The 16427-nt window shown below is 49.4% G+C and overlaps 2 protein-coding genes across 2 annotated transcripts; both read left to right on the plus strand.

Annotated features, from left to right (window-relative positions):
- Window positions 1-223: 223 nt before the first annotated feature.
- On the plus strand, window positions 224-5652 carry LOC132250053 (uncharacterized). The gene is made up of 3 exons (XM_059726179.1): window positions 224-1876; window positions 1964-3390; window positions 5589-5652. Exons 1-3 carry the CDS (start codon window positions 284-286, stop codon window positions 5650-5652), a joined length of 3084 nt encoding a protein of 1027 aa, XP_059582162.1. The 5' UTR covers window positions 224-283.
- A 676-nt stretch (window positions 5653-6328) lies between these two features.
- LOC132250054 (uncharacterized) lies at window positions 6329-9493 on the plus strand (the record flags this gene model as incomplete). Its single annotated transcript, XM_059726180.1, has 3 exons — window positions 6329-7981; window positions 8069-8812; window positions 8888-9493. Coding segments are annotated over exons 1-3 (2943 nt in total), but the record flags the coding sequence as incomplete, so codon positions are not given.
- Between the last annotated feature and the right edge of the window lie 6934 nt (window positions 9494-16427).

The raw sequence follows: 16427 nt of genomic DNA on the forward strand, positions 1-16427 counted from the left end.
GGAGGGCCAGAGCCCCTCTGAGGAGAGTGTCTGTTGCTACAGTATCACAAACTCCGAGGAGGTGATGGCCCCCCACCGGACCATGATCACAGTGAAGGAGAGGACCCTTGTGGGGGAACTGGACACGGGGGCCAGTGTGACACTGATTAGTTCCAACCTCGTCTCACCTGCAGACATAATCCCGGGGAAGACCCTCACTATTCACGGAGTGGGGTCTGCACCCCAGAAGGTACCGGTATTCTGTGCCCCCGTCGTGTGGAACGACTGTGCAACGTACCTGGAAATGGGGGTACTGGAAGGGGCTCCGGCCCCCATCCTGGTGGGACGGGATCTTATAGAGCAGGAAGCCCAGCTCCGGAGGTGGGAACAGATCCAAGAGCCAAAGCCCCGCACCGTTCATGCGGTGACTCGCCTGCAGAGCAGGAAGGCTAAAGAAGGGGAGTTAGGAAATCCCCGGGAGAAAGTCACACCATTGGCCGCAGGGGAAGGGACCCCTGCAGACGGCGATTGCACCCTGGTCCCAGAGGGAACCGGTAACCCCGAGGGTGGGTTAAGTGACAGTCCCGGGGAGGGGTGTAATCTGTCAGTGGCAGAGGGAGGTGACACTAGCAGGGAGGAGACCCAGGAAGTCCCTGTGGGGGAGTGTGCACTCCCTGCTGATTGCCTAGCTGGGCAAGAGGAGTTCAAGCAGGAGGTTTGGGAGGACCCCAGCTTGGAGGGACTCCGGCAGATGGCTCAGGAGCAAGAGACTGAGTTCACTCCGGACAAGAGGGAACAGGTGGTCTGGGATAAGGGGCTTCTCTATCAGTTGTGGGTGCCAAAGAACCATGCCGAGACCAGGGAGCCCCAGCGCCAGCTCATAGTACCCCGGAAATACAGACAGCAATTGCTTGCCCTGGCTCATGCCCTACCGTATGCTGGTCACATGGGCAGGGAACGGACACGCCAGCGGTTGCAGGTGAACTTTTTTTGGCCCAGAATTGCCCAGAATGTGACGGACTATTGCAAATCTTGCGAGACATGCCAGCGGACGGGCAAAAGCGGGGACAAGAGAAGGGCTCCCCTGCAGCCCCTCCCGATCATAGACCAACCCTTCCACAGGGTGGCAGTGGACATTGTGGGACCGCTGAAGCATAGGACTCGTAGGGGAAAGAAATACATACTGACTCTGGTGGATTACGCAACGCGGTACCCGGAGGCAGTTGCCTTGACCTCCATCAAGGCACCCGTGGTTGCTGATGCCCTCATCAAGGTCTTCTGCCAGCTGGGTTTTCCCTCCGAGATCCTGACGGACCCGGGTGGGAACTTCATGGTGGAGGTAATGGAGTGCCTGTGGGACTGCTGTGGGGTGCAACACCTTAAGACCACAGCCTACCACCCTCAGACAAATGGGCTGGTGGAAAGGTTCAACGGGACATTGAAAGGGATGCTCAAGGCCTATGTGGACTCCAACCCCAATGACTGGGATGAGAAACTGCCGCATCTGCTCTTTGCCTACCGGGAGGTGCCCCAGGAGTCCACTGGGTTCTCGCCCTTCGAGCTGATGTTCGGGAGGCGAGTGCGAGGTCCTCTCGATTTGGTGAGAGAGGAGTGGGAAGGGAAGATCGCTTCCACAAAGACCTCCGTGGTGGAGTATGTGCTTGACTTTCGTCAAAAACTGACTGACATGATGAATGTGGCACGGGACTCCCTGGGACAGGCCCAGGAGAAGCAAAGGTCCTGGTATGATGAGAAGGCCCGCTTACATACCTTTGAGCGGGGTGAGAATGTGATGGTTTTCCTGCCACTAAAAACGGACAAGCTGCAAGCTGCTTGGGAAGGTCCCCATGCTGTCCTGGACAGACTGGATGATGTGACCTGTGTAGTGGGTATTAAGGGTAGGAAACCTAAGACAATTCATGTGAACATGCTTAAACCCTACTACGACAGAAAGGAGATGGTATTCTGGGTCCCCTCTGTTGAGGGAACTCCGGGGGACCCCGAGGAGCCGGTCATGTATGGAGACTGGGATGGCGAGGCAGGGATCGAGGAACTCCGCCTGCCGGACCATCTGCCCTCCCAGGACAAGGACCAGCTGCTCGCAGCGCTCAAGGACTTTGAGACTGTGTTCTCTAACAAACCAGGTAGAACAGACCTGGCGGTACACTCGATAGAGACGGGCAGCCATCGCCCTATATACTCCCGACATTACCCAGTCAATGAGAAGGTGAGGCAAGAAATAGAACGGGAGATCGCAGAGATGGAGGAGTTGGGGGTAATCCGGCCTTCGACGAGTCCCTGGGCAAGTCCGGTGGTACTCGTCCGGAAGCAGGACGGGACCATCCGGTTCTGTGTGGACTACCGGAAGCTGAATGCCATTACCACCCCTGATGCGTACCCTATGCCCAGGATGGACACGTTGCTGGATCGCCTGGGCCCAGCCAAGGTGATCTCAACTCTCGATCTGTCCAAAGGAGTTTGGCAGATGGCCCTGGGCCCGGATGCCATAGCCAAGTCTGCCTTTACCACACCTACGGGGCTATACGAGTTCACAGTTTTACCTTTCGGTTTGCGCAACTCGCCCGCCTCTTTCCAGAGACTGATCAATAATCTGCTGCAAGGATGTGAGCAGTTTGCCATGGCTTACATCGATGACATCGCCATCTTCAGTCCGGATTTCGAGTCGCACCTGACTCACCTGACCACCGTGCTAGGTAAGATCAAGCAAGCTGGTCTTACAGTGAAAGCCAAGAAGTGCCAGTGGGCACTATCGCAGGTAGTGTACTTGGGTCATCATGTGGGTGGAGGTCAGATTGCTCCCTTGTGGGACAAGATCGAGGCCATCAAAGACTGGCCACCTCCACAGACCAAGAAGCAAGTCAGAGCCTTCCTTGGCCTGGCGGGTTACTACCGAAGATTTGTCCCGGGGTTTGGAGCAACCGCAGCCCCGCTGCACGAGCTGACCAAGAAGGGCAGCCCGGACCCGGTGGTCTGGAAGCAGGGGTGCCAGGAAGCATTCGACGCCCTCAAGGCTGCCCTGGTCAAACAACCGATCCTGAAGGCACCGCTCCAGGATAAACCCTTCTACGTGGCAACGGATGCCTCCGACGTAGGACTGGGAGCTGTGCTCTTACAGGAGCACCAGGAGACACGGCACCCCGTGGCGTACCTCAGCCGGAAGCTAATCCCTCGGGAGCGAAACCTGTCCTCCATCGAGAAGGAGTGCTTGGCCATCGTCTGGGCCCTGAACAAGCTGAAGCCCTACTTGTGGGGACAACAGTTCACCGTCCTGTCGGACCATGCCCCATTGCAGTGGCTGCAGACCATGCACAACACCAATGCCAAGCTGCAACGTTGGTCTTGGCAGCTGCAGGAATTTAATTTTACGGTCCAACACATAAAAGGAAGCCAGAACATGATAGCGGATGCCTTGTCACGAAAGGACTCTGGGTAGTGGGTCCTTGGGACTCGGGACTAGTGAGGAAGATCACTAGTGTAAGACTGCCATCAGGTTTTATGGTTTCTATCTGTTATTGTCTTAACTTGTTCCATGTTCCAGGTTTTTCCCTTTTCCTTCTTCTGGCATCCCGTGGGAACTCCCTGACCCGACACGCCCGGACCCACGGCCCTGAGAGGCCCCGTGTCTGAGCTTGTAAAGGAGGGGGGGGAAGTGTGGCAGAAATGCCACCGTCGGTGCCCCTCTCCAGAGATCTGTCTCAGCCAGCCTGGGAGGCTGGTGTTTCATTCCTCAGGGTGGGGATCTCCCACCTTGTCTACATGACAAAAGCCTGGCGCCTGGGAGGCGAGGCTCTGGTCACCTGGGCAGGGGGGGGAAAGACCCGGCCCTGCGCGGGCCCAGGTAGCCAGGGATGCTGGGGAGATTGGTCGGCTTGTGGCCAGTATTGGCAGCTTCGATTGGACCGGGCTGCTGAGGTCAGAGAGGTTATTTAAGGGCTCGGTCCAAGAAGAAGGGGGGTCAGCCATTAGCCATTAGCCATGCGGTCATCCAGGTGAATCTGAGCCTGGCTCTCTCCTCATCACCGCATGCTCCAAGAGTGCCCTGCCTTCAGAGGATACAACAACTACCTCTGGACGATGAGAGTGAGTAAGCTACTAAAGATCCGATTAGATATTTAGTTTCAGTAACTCAGATGCGTTTAAACGGCTACCTCAGCCACCCTAATTTGTTCTATGGGATTCCTCTGATATTCCTGTAAGAGTTCTATGATATTGCTCTACCTTTTACCCTGTTTCCGCCCTACCCCCTGTAAGCAATAAAGTTCTCCTTTGTGACCGGTGTGGGAGACTTATTGAGGGGTGGGTCTAAATTATGCCGAGGAGGCCCCTTAGGTCTGTGGACTAAGGGAGACTTTCCTAAATAGCCCCTGACTTGGGGAAGTGCCCCAAGTGCTTGTATTGGATCTAGTACCTATTGGACGATCAGGCCTGCGTTCTCCAAGGCGCGCAGAGCCAGAAGTGAGTCCAGAGCCTTGGATGGTGGCAGCGGGACCCCCAGGCTAGCGGGTGTGCTCCAGGGAAGGGGTCGGCCGGACGGGAGGCACCCTAAGGGAGGCACTCGGAGCCTGGAAGGTGGTCGGGCACAGGGAGGTGGGCGGCTCAACGCAGGAGCGCCCCCTACTGGCCCACCACACGTGGTGGCAGCGGTGGGATCCGAATACCCTGCTGTATTAGAGGCATAATTTGGGGAAAGGAATAGAGTCACTGAAATCCCTTGAGCAAACAATTTCTAATTTGACATCGGGTCAACTGGATAGGGTAGAGAGTCAGGATGGAGGACGAGTATGTCCGGATGACTGTGCCCGAACTGAAGGAACTGGCAAAAGAGAGAGGCCTTCATGCAACAGGAAGGCTAAAGAAGGATGAGCTGGTTAAACTCTTGTGCACCAGCGAGTCAGAACCAGCGTCAGCTTCATGCTTGTCAACTCCTGGGCCTGACCCAGGACCACACTCCTGCTCGCCAAGCCCAGAGGCTGCCGGGAGATCACTCTCTGAGAGCGAGCAACAGAGACTCCATGAGAGAGAGATGAAAAGGATGGAGCTGGAGGCCCAGCGTGAAAGGGAACAGCAGGAAGAAAAGAAGGAACAACGACGGCTGGAGATGAAAAGGATGGAGCTGGAGGAGAAAAGGCTGGAGCAGGAGGCCCAGCGTGAGAAGGAGCAGATAGAATTGAAAAGGCTGGAGCTGGAGGCCCAGCGCCAGCGTGAGAAGGAGCAGATAGAATTGAAAAGGATGGAGCTGGAAGAGAGGAGGTTGGAAAGGGAAGCCCGGTTGGAGGCACAAAAGCTGGAAGCACAGCTCCATTTGCAGACCATTGGGGGAAACGCGAACCCTCCGCAAGCGTCCGGGGAACAGCCCAAACTGGACGTCTCCGCCTTCGCTCACTACCGAGAGGGAGACGATCCTGCGGTGTTCCTAAGCAACTTCGAAAGACAAGCCCAGCGGTGCAAGGTGCCGGAGGAAAAGATCATGATGTACCTGTCTGCGCTGGTAGAAGGTGACATGGCGGTGATCCTGAACAGCCTGCCCTCAGACGCAGCTGATGACTATAATGCCTTCAAAGCTGCTGTGTCCAAACGGTTCAAGTTAGGACCGGATTATTTTCGGAAAAAATTCCGGAATACGCGCCCACAACCCGAAAAGTCATTGAATGATTATGCGGTCATGTTGTACGACACATACTTTAAATGGTTGGCTGAAGCCAAGGTTGACAATTTAGATAAGGCAAGCCATCTCCTGGTGCTGGAACAATTCTATTTTTGGTGTCCAAGAGAGATTAAGACCCTGGTCAGGGATAGGGACCCCAAAGATGGTTACGAGGCCGCAGACATTGCAGACCGACTGTTGCTAAACCGTGAGAAGCCTCCCTACTCTGGGAAGGAGCAAAAAGGGTTCCAAAGAGGGGGGAAGGGAGGCCCAGGTCAAAAAGGGGAAAGAGGGCCACCTCCTGCCGAGCGCAAGGCAGCCCCAGATTCGGACAAACCACCCAACTGGGAAAAGAGGGGGTGCTATAACTGCGGGGAGCAGGGCCACATCAAGCCCAACTGCCCAAAGCTAAGCACTAGACCCAGGCCCGTCAGGCGTGCAACAGCCGTGAGCAGTGAGAGGGAGGGCCAGAGCCCCTCTGAGGAGAGTGTCTGTTGCTACAGTATCACAAACTCCGAGGAGGTGATGGCCCCCCACCGGACCATGATCACAGTGAAGGAGAGGACCCTTGTGGGGGAACTGGACACGGGGGCCAGTGTGACACTGATTAGTTCCAACCTCGTCTCACCTGCAGACATAATCCCGGGGAAGACCCTCACTATTCACGGAGTGGGGTCTGCACCCCAGAAGGTACCGGTATTCTGTGCCCCCGTCGTGTGGAACGACTGTGCAACGTACCTGGAAATGGGGGTACTGGAAGGGGCTCCGGCCCCCATCCTGGTGGGACGGGATCTTATAGAGCAGGAAGCCCAGCTCCGGAGGTGGGAACAGATCCAAGAGCCAAAGCCCCGCACCGTTCATGCGGTGACTCGCCTGCAGAGCAGGAAGGCTAAAGAAGGGGAGTTAGGAAATCCCCGGGAGAAAGTCACACCATTGGCCGCAGGGGAAGGGACCCCTGCAGACGGCGATTGCACCCTGGTCCCAGAGGGAACCGGTAACCCCGAGGGTGGGTTAAGTGACAGTCCCGGGGAGGGGTGTAATCTGTCAGTGGCAGAGGGAGGTGACACTAGCAGGGAGGAGACCCAGGAAGTCCCTGTGGGGGAGTGTGCACTCCCTGCTGATTGCCTAGCTGGGCAAGAGGAGTTCAAGCAGGAGGTTTGGGAGGACCCCAGCTTGGAGGGACTCCGGCAGATGGCTCAGGAGCAAGAGACTGAGTTCACTCCGGACAAGAGGGAACAGGTGGTCTGGGATAAGGGGCTTCTCTATCAGTTGTGGGTGCCAAAGAACCATGCCGAGACCAGGGAGCCCCAGCGCCAGCTCATAGTACCCCGGAAATACAGACAGCAATTGCTTGCCCTGGCTCATGCCCTACCGTATGCTGGTCACATGGGCAGGGAACGGACACGCCAGCGGTTGCAGGTGAACTTTTTTTGGCCCAGAATTGCCCAGAATGTGACGGACTATTGCAAATCTTGCGAGACATGCCAGCGGACGGGCAAAAGCGGGGACAAGAGAAGGGCTCCCCTGCAGCCCCTCCCGATCATAGACCAACCCTTCCACAGGGTGGCAGTGGACATTGTGGGACCGCTGAAGCATAGGACTCGTAGGGGAAAGAAATACATACTGACTCTGGTGGATTACGCAACGCGGTACCCGGAGGCAGTTGCCTTGACCTCCATCAAGGCACCCGTGGTTGCTGATGCCCTCATCAAGGTCTTCTGCCAGCTGGGTTTTCCCTCCGAGATCCTGACGGACCCGGGTGGGAACTTCATGGTGGAGGTAATGGAGTGCCTGTGGGACTGCTGTGGGGTGCAACACCTTAAGACCACAGCCTACCACCCTCAGACAAATGGGCTGGTGGAAAGGTTCAACGGGACATTGAAAGGGATGCTCAAGGCCTATGTGGACTCCAACCCCAATGACTGGGATGAGAAACTGCCGCATCTGCTCTTTGCCTACCGGGAGGTGCCCCAGGAGTCCACTGGGTTCTCGCCCTTCGAGCTGATGTTCGGGAGGCGAGTGCGAGGTCCTCTCGATTTGGTGAGAGAGGAGTGGGAAGGGAAGATCGCTTCCACAAAGACCTCCGTGGTGGAGTATGTGCTTGACTTTCGTCAAAAACTGACTGACATGATGAATGTGGCACGGGACTCCCTGGGACAGGCCCAGGAGAAGCAAAGGTCCTGGTATGATGAGAAGGCCCGCTTACATACCTTTGAGCGGGGTGAGAATGTGATGGTTTTCCTGCCACTAAAAACGGACAAGCTGCAAGCTGCTTGGGAAGGTCCCCATGCTGTCCTGGACAGACTGGATGATGTGACCTGTGTAGTGGGTATTAAGGGTAGGAAACCTAAGACAATTCATGTGAACATGCTTAAACCCTACTACGACAGAAAGGAGATGGTATTCTGGGTCCCCTCTGTTGAGGGAACTCCGGGGGACCCCGAGGAGCCGGTCATGTATGGAGACTGGGATGGCGAGGCAGGGATCGAGGAACTCCGCCTGCCGGACCATCTGCCCTCCCAGGACAAGGACCAGCTGCTCGCAGCGCTCAAGGACTTTGAGACTGTGTTCTCTAACAAACCAGGTAGAACAGACCTGGCGGTACACTCGATAGAGACGGGCAGCCATCGCCCTATATACTCCCGACATTACCCAGTCAATGAGAAGGTGAGGCAAGAAATAGAACGGGAGATCGCAGAGATGGAGGAGTTGGGGGTAATCCGGCCTTCGACGAGTCCCTGGGCAAGTCCGGTGGTACTCGTCCGGAAGCAGGACGGGACCATCCGGTTCTGTGTGGACTACCGGAAGCTGAATGCCATTACCACCCCTGATGCGTACCCTATGCCCAGGATGGACACGTTGCTGGATCGCCTGGGCCCAGCCAAGGTGATCTCAACTCTCGATCTGTCCAAAGGAGTTTGGCAGATGGCCCTGGGCCCGGATGCCATAGCCAAGTCTGCCTTTACCACACCTACGGGGCTATACGAGTTCACAGTTTTACCTTTCGGTTTGCGCAACTCGCCCGCCTCTTTCCAGAGACTGATCAATAATCTGCTGCAAGGATGTGAGCAGTTTGCCATGGCTTACATCGATGACATCGCCATCTTCAGTCCGGATTTCGAGTCGCACCTGACTCACCTGACCACCGTGCTAGGTAAGATCAAGCAAGCTGGTCTTACAGTGAAAGCCAAGAAGTGCCAGTGGGCACTATCGCAGGTAGTGTACTTGGGTCATCATGTGGGTGGAGGTCAGATTGCTCCCTTGTGGGACAAGATCGAGGCCATCAAAGACTGGCCACCTCCACAGACCAAGAAGCAAGTCAGAGCCTTCCTTGGCCTGGCGGGTTACTACCGAAGATTTGTCCCGGGGTTTGGAGCAACCGCAGCCCCGCTGCACGAGCTGACCAAGAAGGGCAGCCCGGACCCGGTGGTCTGGAAGCAGGGGTGCCAGGAAGCATTCGACGCCCTCAAGGCTGCCCTGGTCAAACAACCGATCCTGAAGGCACCGCTCCAGGATAAACCCTTCTACGTGGCAACGGATGCCTCCGACGTAGGACTGGGAGCTGTGCTCTTACAGGAGCACCAGGAGACACGGCACCCCGTGGCGTACCTCAGCCGGAAGCTAATCCCTCGGGAGCGAAACCTGTCCTCCATCGAGAAGGAGTGCTTGGCCATCGTCTGGGCCCTGAACAAGCTGAAGCCCTACTTGTGGGGACAACAGTTCACCGTCCTGTCGGACCATGCCCCATTGCAGTGGCTGCAGACCATGCACAACACCAATGCCAAGCTGCAACGTTGGTCTTGGCAGCTGCAGGAATTTAATTTTACGGTCCAACACATAAAAGGAAGCCAGAACATGATAGCGGATGCCTTGTCACGAAAGGACTCTGGGTAGTGGGTCCTTGGGCACACAGGCACGCTGATACATATGACATGTGGGTGCTTTTAATTAGCGCAGCTCACTAATTAAAGCAGCCGGCACTGCATCCCAGAATATGTGTAAAATTGCCCATAATGTCTGCTTTTTCCAGGTTAGTGCAATCATGTACAGGTGGGTATTCTACTTTGTAGATGCCTCGTTCTATACTTTCAACAGGGAGCTCATACAGTTCTTGAGATTGATGCACAATCACACAGCTCTCCCATTCATAGGAATGGACAGCAAGTAGACAACTCAACACATGGATCCTGCTTTAGAGGATATCCTTCAGCTGAGTATATCTGGTGTAATCTATCTTCTGTACTTTACCTTTCCTGGTATCCACCATCATTAGTTTAGAGATGCCAGAGGATACATGTCTCACTTTTCTGTTTATAGATATAGATATATCAGTATAGTATAAGACTGAAAAAATAGATATCTACATGGTTGTCTATATATTCCTGCAATTATACTGACTTCAGTACAAAGGTTTTCATTCTCCATTATGCACATAGTGGGTAGAGCATTTGCTTAGGATATGGAAGACCTGGGTTCTAGGTCCACTGTAACTTTGAGGAAGTAAAAGAATTAGTGTGAATTTAACTAATCATGTGTCTAAACCATGGTGGATCCATGGTATAGACATGTATCTATACCACTGTGCAAGTGGTTTGGACATGCTACGCATGCAATCCTATCCCAACCTGTGTCCCTTCCAAGAAATAATTATAACAATTATTTCATCTTAGCTTTTTAATAAATCACAAAAGGTAGCGAAGAGGAGGAGGAGCCAGCCACTTGCTTTAGAATTTTTTTAGGAACTCAAGCAGGGTGTAATAAAATTGCACTGAGATACTTAAATGTCTCAGCCCCATGCACAATGTGCTGAACTGACCTGCTGCTCTGGGGACCTGGAGCTTCCAGAATTCCTGGTCTTGGTGCTGCCTACCAGGCATCAAGCCAGGGTTTAATTAGAACTCTGCTTTGTATCCATCCAAATCTGAGATCTTTTAAACAACATTTTTTGGAGCTCAAATGAACTGGCATTTCCTGGGAAAACACTACTTTATCCAAAAATGAGAATGTAGTTGTTCATATAGATACCTATTGTTTATAACTTACATAAAACTGCCTGGGATACAAGATGGGCACTATAGAAATAAAAACAAAAAACAAACAAAACTCCCGCATACATTAATTATATTCACTGACTTTAATAGGACTTGCATGGGTTCATCTGAGGGCAGAGTTCTGTCTTGTGTCTGCCAGTGCCTGGAAAGCTTGACCTGCAATACCTTGCTATTTTAGCCTTAAGCTTCTGTTGACCATACTCTGGCATTCAGGCTAAACTGTAGTGATGTGGACATGCATCCGTTTAGCACTACAATAATACCAACAAGATTATTTCCACTTGTCGGTCAAGTCTGCAGACTGCAAAGCAGAGAGCAGTAACCCAGGGTCCTCCTAGATTTTGCTGTAGATGTGATTGTGAAGAAACCAGTATTTGTAATTTGGAGGTGACACAAATATGATCATATCATACAAGTATGTGTTGCCTCTGTGTTACAAAGTCAAACTAGAATTGTAATTGTTAATTAACTAGGAACAAGGATATATGATGATAAAAGTGTCCCTTCCTTGTTGCCTTCTTGCGTAGAAAGTCAGACATGTGCTTCGTTGCGTTAATGTGCTAAGTCTATTACAAAAATATTTCTAACTGGCACTACTACTACTACTTGGGAGATCATGTGATTTTAACACCAGCTTAGACAACTCAAGGACAAGCTGTCTGAAACCATTATACATTGCAGTAAATCATGTGTTGTATACCAACCAGTTCTCACCCTCTGCATTGTTGCCCGTAGCAACAGAAAAGCATGTGATAGTTCTTAAGTGTTATAACTGCCCTGCAACAATGAGTGAAAGGATTTTAGCCAAATCAAGAGGACAGAAATATTGATTTAGACAGCTGGAGTTTCCCAGAGCATTGCAGTAATAATGCAGATTCATATTCCAGATGGGAAAAGGAGAGGCTTTTAAAAGAAATGATGTGGTACTTCTGCCAATGGAATATATTTTCCAGAGTATATTTCTATGAACTATGCCTAAAAAAATAAAACAAATGCATTTGGATTCATTTACACTAAACAAACCTCATTCGAGTCTTATACATCTGCTGTATCATAGCGTATGAGCAGGGAAAAAGAACTGCATTAACAATTAGTAGTTATTTAATGAGTGACAGACAAGGATCTGGGAGAATACAATGTAGTATCTTGAGGGGATGCAACATTATCCATGGCAAAATATTTATAAAATATAAAAATAAGGGAAAATACATATTTACACCATAAAATGAAAGAAATATAAATGTTCCTTATTCAGATCTCTATATATTTCAGAAATGTTTAAGAGACATAGCCTAAGAAATATTTGTCAGTGATTTCAATTCATTTATTTACACCAGCGTTGTTAAAAATGAGAAACAGCCTGCTCTGCCCAGTACATTGCATTTTGGCAATGTACCATGCCTGCTTGGATATACAGCAGTTTCAGACATAATGCCTTGATTGGAATCCTAATTCCAATTTAATGTCTATAGCATTTATTTCTAGAGCTGACTGGAAATTTCCCAACAGCATGTTTTTCTATTTGAAAATGCAAATTCACCAAAAGCAAAATATGTTGCATAAAATGTGCCAATTTGGCAGAAAAAACATTTTGAAAAAAAAGGGGGGAGAATTAAGTAAGCAGCAAATTTGAAAGATTACATTTCAACGTTTTTGGACTGGAACCTTGTAATTTTTCATTTAAAAATCCATACTCTTATATTATAGTACATTACATTATATAGTCAAAATAGGAATGAAATCCTTCCATTTTATTCAGACAAATTATCTCAATTGATACAAAATTAAAATTGTTTTGCAATTTATTTAATGGAATTTATGTTTGTTCTATGTTTGTACCAACATAGTCAAAATTGTAGACTCTCCTATTATATGGAAAGCCTGTTCTGTACAACTGCTACATACTCTTTTATTTATACATATAAGTATTTGTAAGAGAAAAAACAATAATTATATTGAAGTATTTTCCCTAAAGCTGTTATACATACACTTAATAATTTTATGGTTTTTTGCAATAACTCTGACAGGCAAGTTCATTTTATTTTTGGACATTGTAGAATGTCCAGAGCAGTATATCTTCATAAGTCTTAAAACTATTTGTGTCTAACTAAAGTGAAGCATGCATTTGATAATACCTTTTTATAGATAGTGTTAAAAAAATATTTCTCTGGGAAGCTGGTTTCATGATTTAGAAACTTTAGGTAAAAACTTATGGGCTCTGTGTTCTACCCTCAATTCTACCAGCTTGTTCAAATCCTCTCTGAACTTCAATCTACCTTTCATAGAATAGGTAAAATAGTATGTCTCTGCTGCAATTTACAGAAAGCCCTAGCATCTAATCTTCATCAGATTAAATTGGATGTTAAGTGCAGTTACAGTCATGAGGCAAGAATATTTTTGGTCCAGTGTTTTTATTGGACCAACTGGACACGTCTACACATACATTAATGCTCCCTAGTTACTTCATTAATGCTCCCTAGTTACTGTGCATTAAGTTTAGTACTTGGATAACCAAGTACTAAATCAATGCACAGTAATTTGTGCCACTGCACAGGTTTTTAGTGACGCTTACTGCACAGTCACGTAATACTACCTTGCAGTAGCATATTAGCACAGCTTTTGCCCAGCATGCTACCACGCAGCATTATTAGGTTACCGTGCAGTTAGCCTCTCATGTAGATGTGCCCAGTGTGTACCTGGGAGAGATGTTATACAAGCTTTTGGAACAAAGCATTTTTCTTCAGGTTATCCATGCAAATGTAAACAAGGGAAATTGCACAGACATTAGTGACAGCATTACCTGAACATGAGTTTGCAAAGACGTCACACATGGCCTGATCTGTTCTGCAGACTACTTGGGCTAGTTCCAGTGAAAGGCTTAGACAGCATGAAGATAGAATTAGCATGCCTAAATCCAGGACAGTGATCGGAGGCGGGGAGTGGAATCACTGCTTAGCTGCTGTCAGGGAGGCCCCTTACATGTCTTCCCATTTAACTTAAAGGTTTCCAGGTGCCTAGAGTACCAATTCATCACACAGCCAGAACTCCCACAGCCCGAGAAGCTCTGTGCCTAGCTCCCACATATGTCCAAATGGGATCCAGAAATTAGGCATTCCTCTGAGAGGGGTTTGATCTAATGGCATTCTCTGAACTTATATGGCACAACAGGATCTGTTTTTTTGAAAAATAATGCAGTTCTTTTGAAACACATCCAGTGGAAGGATATCATCACAGGATGAGCAGGCTCAAATTCACATAACCTACCTCCCAGGAGAGTGCTTTAGGGCACTTTTACACATGGTTTGGGGGAGGTAGAGCAGCACTTTAGTTAAAGGAGTTCCAAGAGCCACTCTAATTAAGGTGCTGCAGAGTCTCATGTAGCAGCATTCCCACCCTTGAAAATGGTGGCAGGGGTTCAACAGGCTTTAGTTCAAGTGCCCCGCCACCATTTTCAAGCATGCGCATGCTGATACATGAGACGCAAGAGGCTGCAGGAGCATGGTAATTGTCACACTCCAGCAGGCTCAATTAATTGAGTCTGCTCCAACATGCTGTAATCACAGTGTGTCAGAGCAGCCTCCACACACCTATATCACTAGGCTAAGGTGAATCTGTATGGATGGCAGGTGTACTCTTTACTCTTCCTGTTGAAGCTATGCCACTGTGCGGCAAAGCAGGAAGAGGGAGTTAGCTTAATAGCTTAAGCAGGAAAAGGAGTTAGCTGAATTATTTCCTGTGCAGTGAAAGCACACCCCAACTATTCTGAATACAATATAACTTAATAGTAAGTGTGTGCTTCTTGGAAGAGGTAATCATGATGATAGGGATCAGGACATGGATGGTCTGGCTCTGTCGTTGGACACCTGAAGTACAGAAGCAGTCCAGGGTGGTTTCCCAGAACTTTGGGCATGTGAGGTGGTCTGGTGATGGATCTGGAACTGGGAGTGAAGATAGACTGGGGTAAAGAGATGGTGCCAGAAACAGGGTAAACCAAAAGTTAACCAGGATCAAAAACCAAAAGCTAGAGCTGGAAGTCAAACTAAAATCAAGAGGAGAAAATTAGAAGAAGGAGAAGCCAAGGATCCTGTCAGAATCAGAAGCCAAAGCTAGAGTCAGAGCCAGAAGTCAAAACCAGACAACGAATAAAGAAGCATACAGAGGATCAAGAGCAAGAACCTTTCCCTGTGCCTAAACAAGGATACTGTGGTCTGGGGGCTGTCTTTTAAGGGCTAAATCAGTTGGATCGTGTTGCCTCTTGCTTCAAAAGATTGGCTTCCCTGATTGTCTCACTCAGCCCAACTGGGACCAGGGTAGTGCTCTGGGCTTGCCACTGATGCCTGATCAGTTGTCCTGCTTCCCTGCTTGACCCTGACTAGGTCTAGATCTCCGCTTTGGACTTATTACGCATGGGATGCAATCATCTCATGCTGAGAAGAGCATAGAATCCAGTTTCCCTGTTCCAGTGTAAGATACCTAATCACTCAGCTAATGTACAAAATTGTAAGAAGGCTTGTTGTCACAACCACTCGTTTTTTAAAATGGTTAACTCTGCTCAGTTCTTTGTACTGAAGTCCCTCAGGAGAGGGATTTCAGGCTATGGATCCTGACTGGATAGAGGTGACTCCATGCAACCTCAAATCTGGTGCTTAACTACCAAAGGAGGGCAGGGTTTCAAACATGCCTTTCTCTTCAGACTTTTCCTAATAGCTCGTTCTACATAGTTCCCTGCTCAGCATGCTGGTAGTTTTGGATGTCACAGGTACTTACCACTTCCTGTATACTGAATAGGGAGCCTTGATCATTAATGGATGGTTCTGGCATCCACCCCAGTGACTAGACATGTAAAAGTAAGGTGTTGCAGAGTCTAACCTTAAGGTGCATATGTCCTTTACTGGAGACAGCGTTCATTACTGCTCAAGGTGCACAAGATGGGAAAAGCCTGGCCTGATCTCAAAATGTGCAGGATCTGTAGTCAGGAACAACATGTTTTACTTGTAAACTCAGCCTGCTTGATGTGAAAAGCCTTATCTCATACTTTCTAAATTGGGCAATATCCTGATTAGATTTGCTTTCTTAGTGCCATCATTACTGGAAGTCACTTGCAAGGGTGATTTAGGAGCTGCTTACTCAAGCTTCACACAACTGCATGAACAAGTGGTCACAGTAAAAGTGAGGGGATAAACACCTTTAAAATTAAGCCCTTTTAGCTTTAGCTTCACTGTTGTTTGCTCCCAAGACAGATGTTCAGTCTAACAATGACATCAAAGAGCTGGAAAAGGCATCTAAAGGATGGTCATAATAAATTTAATAATAAATTAAAAGTAATGGTTTGTATATACCCCACACCCACATCCACATGCATACATAGAGAGAAATGCGTGCATGGACAAATATACATACACACATGTGTATATGAATGTGTGTATTAAAATGGGGAAAAACTATAACAGTGTTCCTAAACCACTATTCATTTTGCTTCCTTCTAGAATCTTTCCACTTTTTCAGTGCATACAGCTTTCCTTCTCTTGGGCTTTCACACCCTCAAATAAAGCCTCAGCAGTTATTACTGCATATAGTTTTGCCACAATATGTCTAAAAATAATTATTGTTTCATTCATGAATGACTTGTTTCCCCAGCAGCTGGGTGGGAGGGTACGGTGGCAGCAGCAGCTCAGCGGAGGGAGCGCAGCAGCGGTAAGCAATCAGGGGTCGGCAACCATCTCGAGATGCCG

Source organism: Alligator mississippiensis, chromosome 4, assembly GCF_030867095.1.
Source record: "Alligator mississippiensis isolate rAllMis1 chromosome 4, rAllMis1, whole genome shotgun sequence".
NCBI lineage: Eukaryota > Metazoa > Chordata > Crocodylia > Alligatoridae > Alligator > Alligator mississippiensis.

What these genes read in the sequence shown, in the direction of transcription:
- LOC132250053 (XM_059726179.1), top strand. Translation starts at nt 284, where the DNA reads ATGGGGGTACTGGAAGGGGCTCCGGCCCCCATCCTGGTGGGACGGGAT. An exon ending in CCTGTGTAGTGGGTATTAAG is followed by an intron (nt 1,877 to 1,963) that starts GGTAGGAAACCT and finishes CCCTCTGTTGAG; the next exon opens with GGAACTCCGGGGGACCCCGA. An exon ending in CAACACATAAAAGGAAGCCA is followed by an intron (nt 3,391 to 5,588) that starts GAACATGATAGC and finishes GGTTCAAGTTAG; the next exon opens with GACCGGATTATTTTCGGAAA.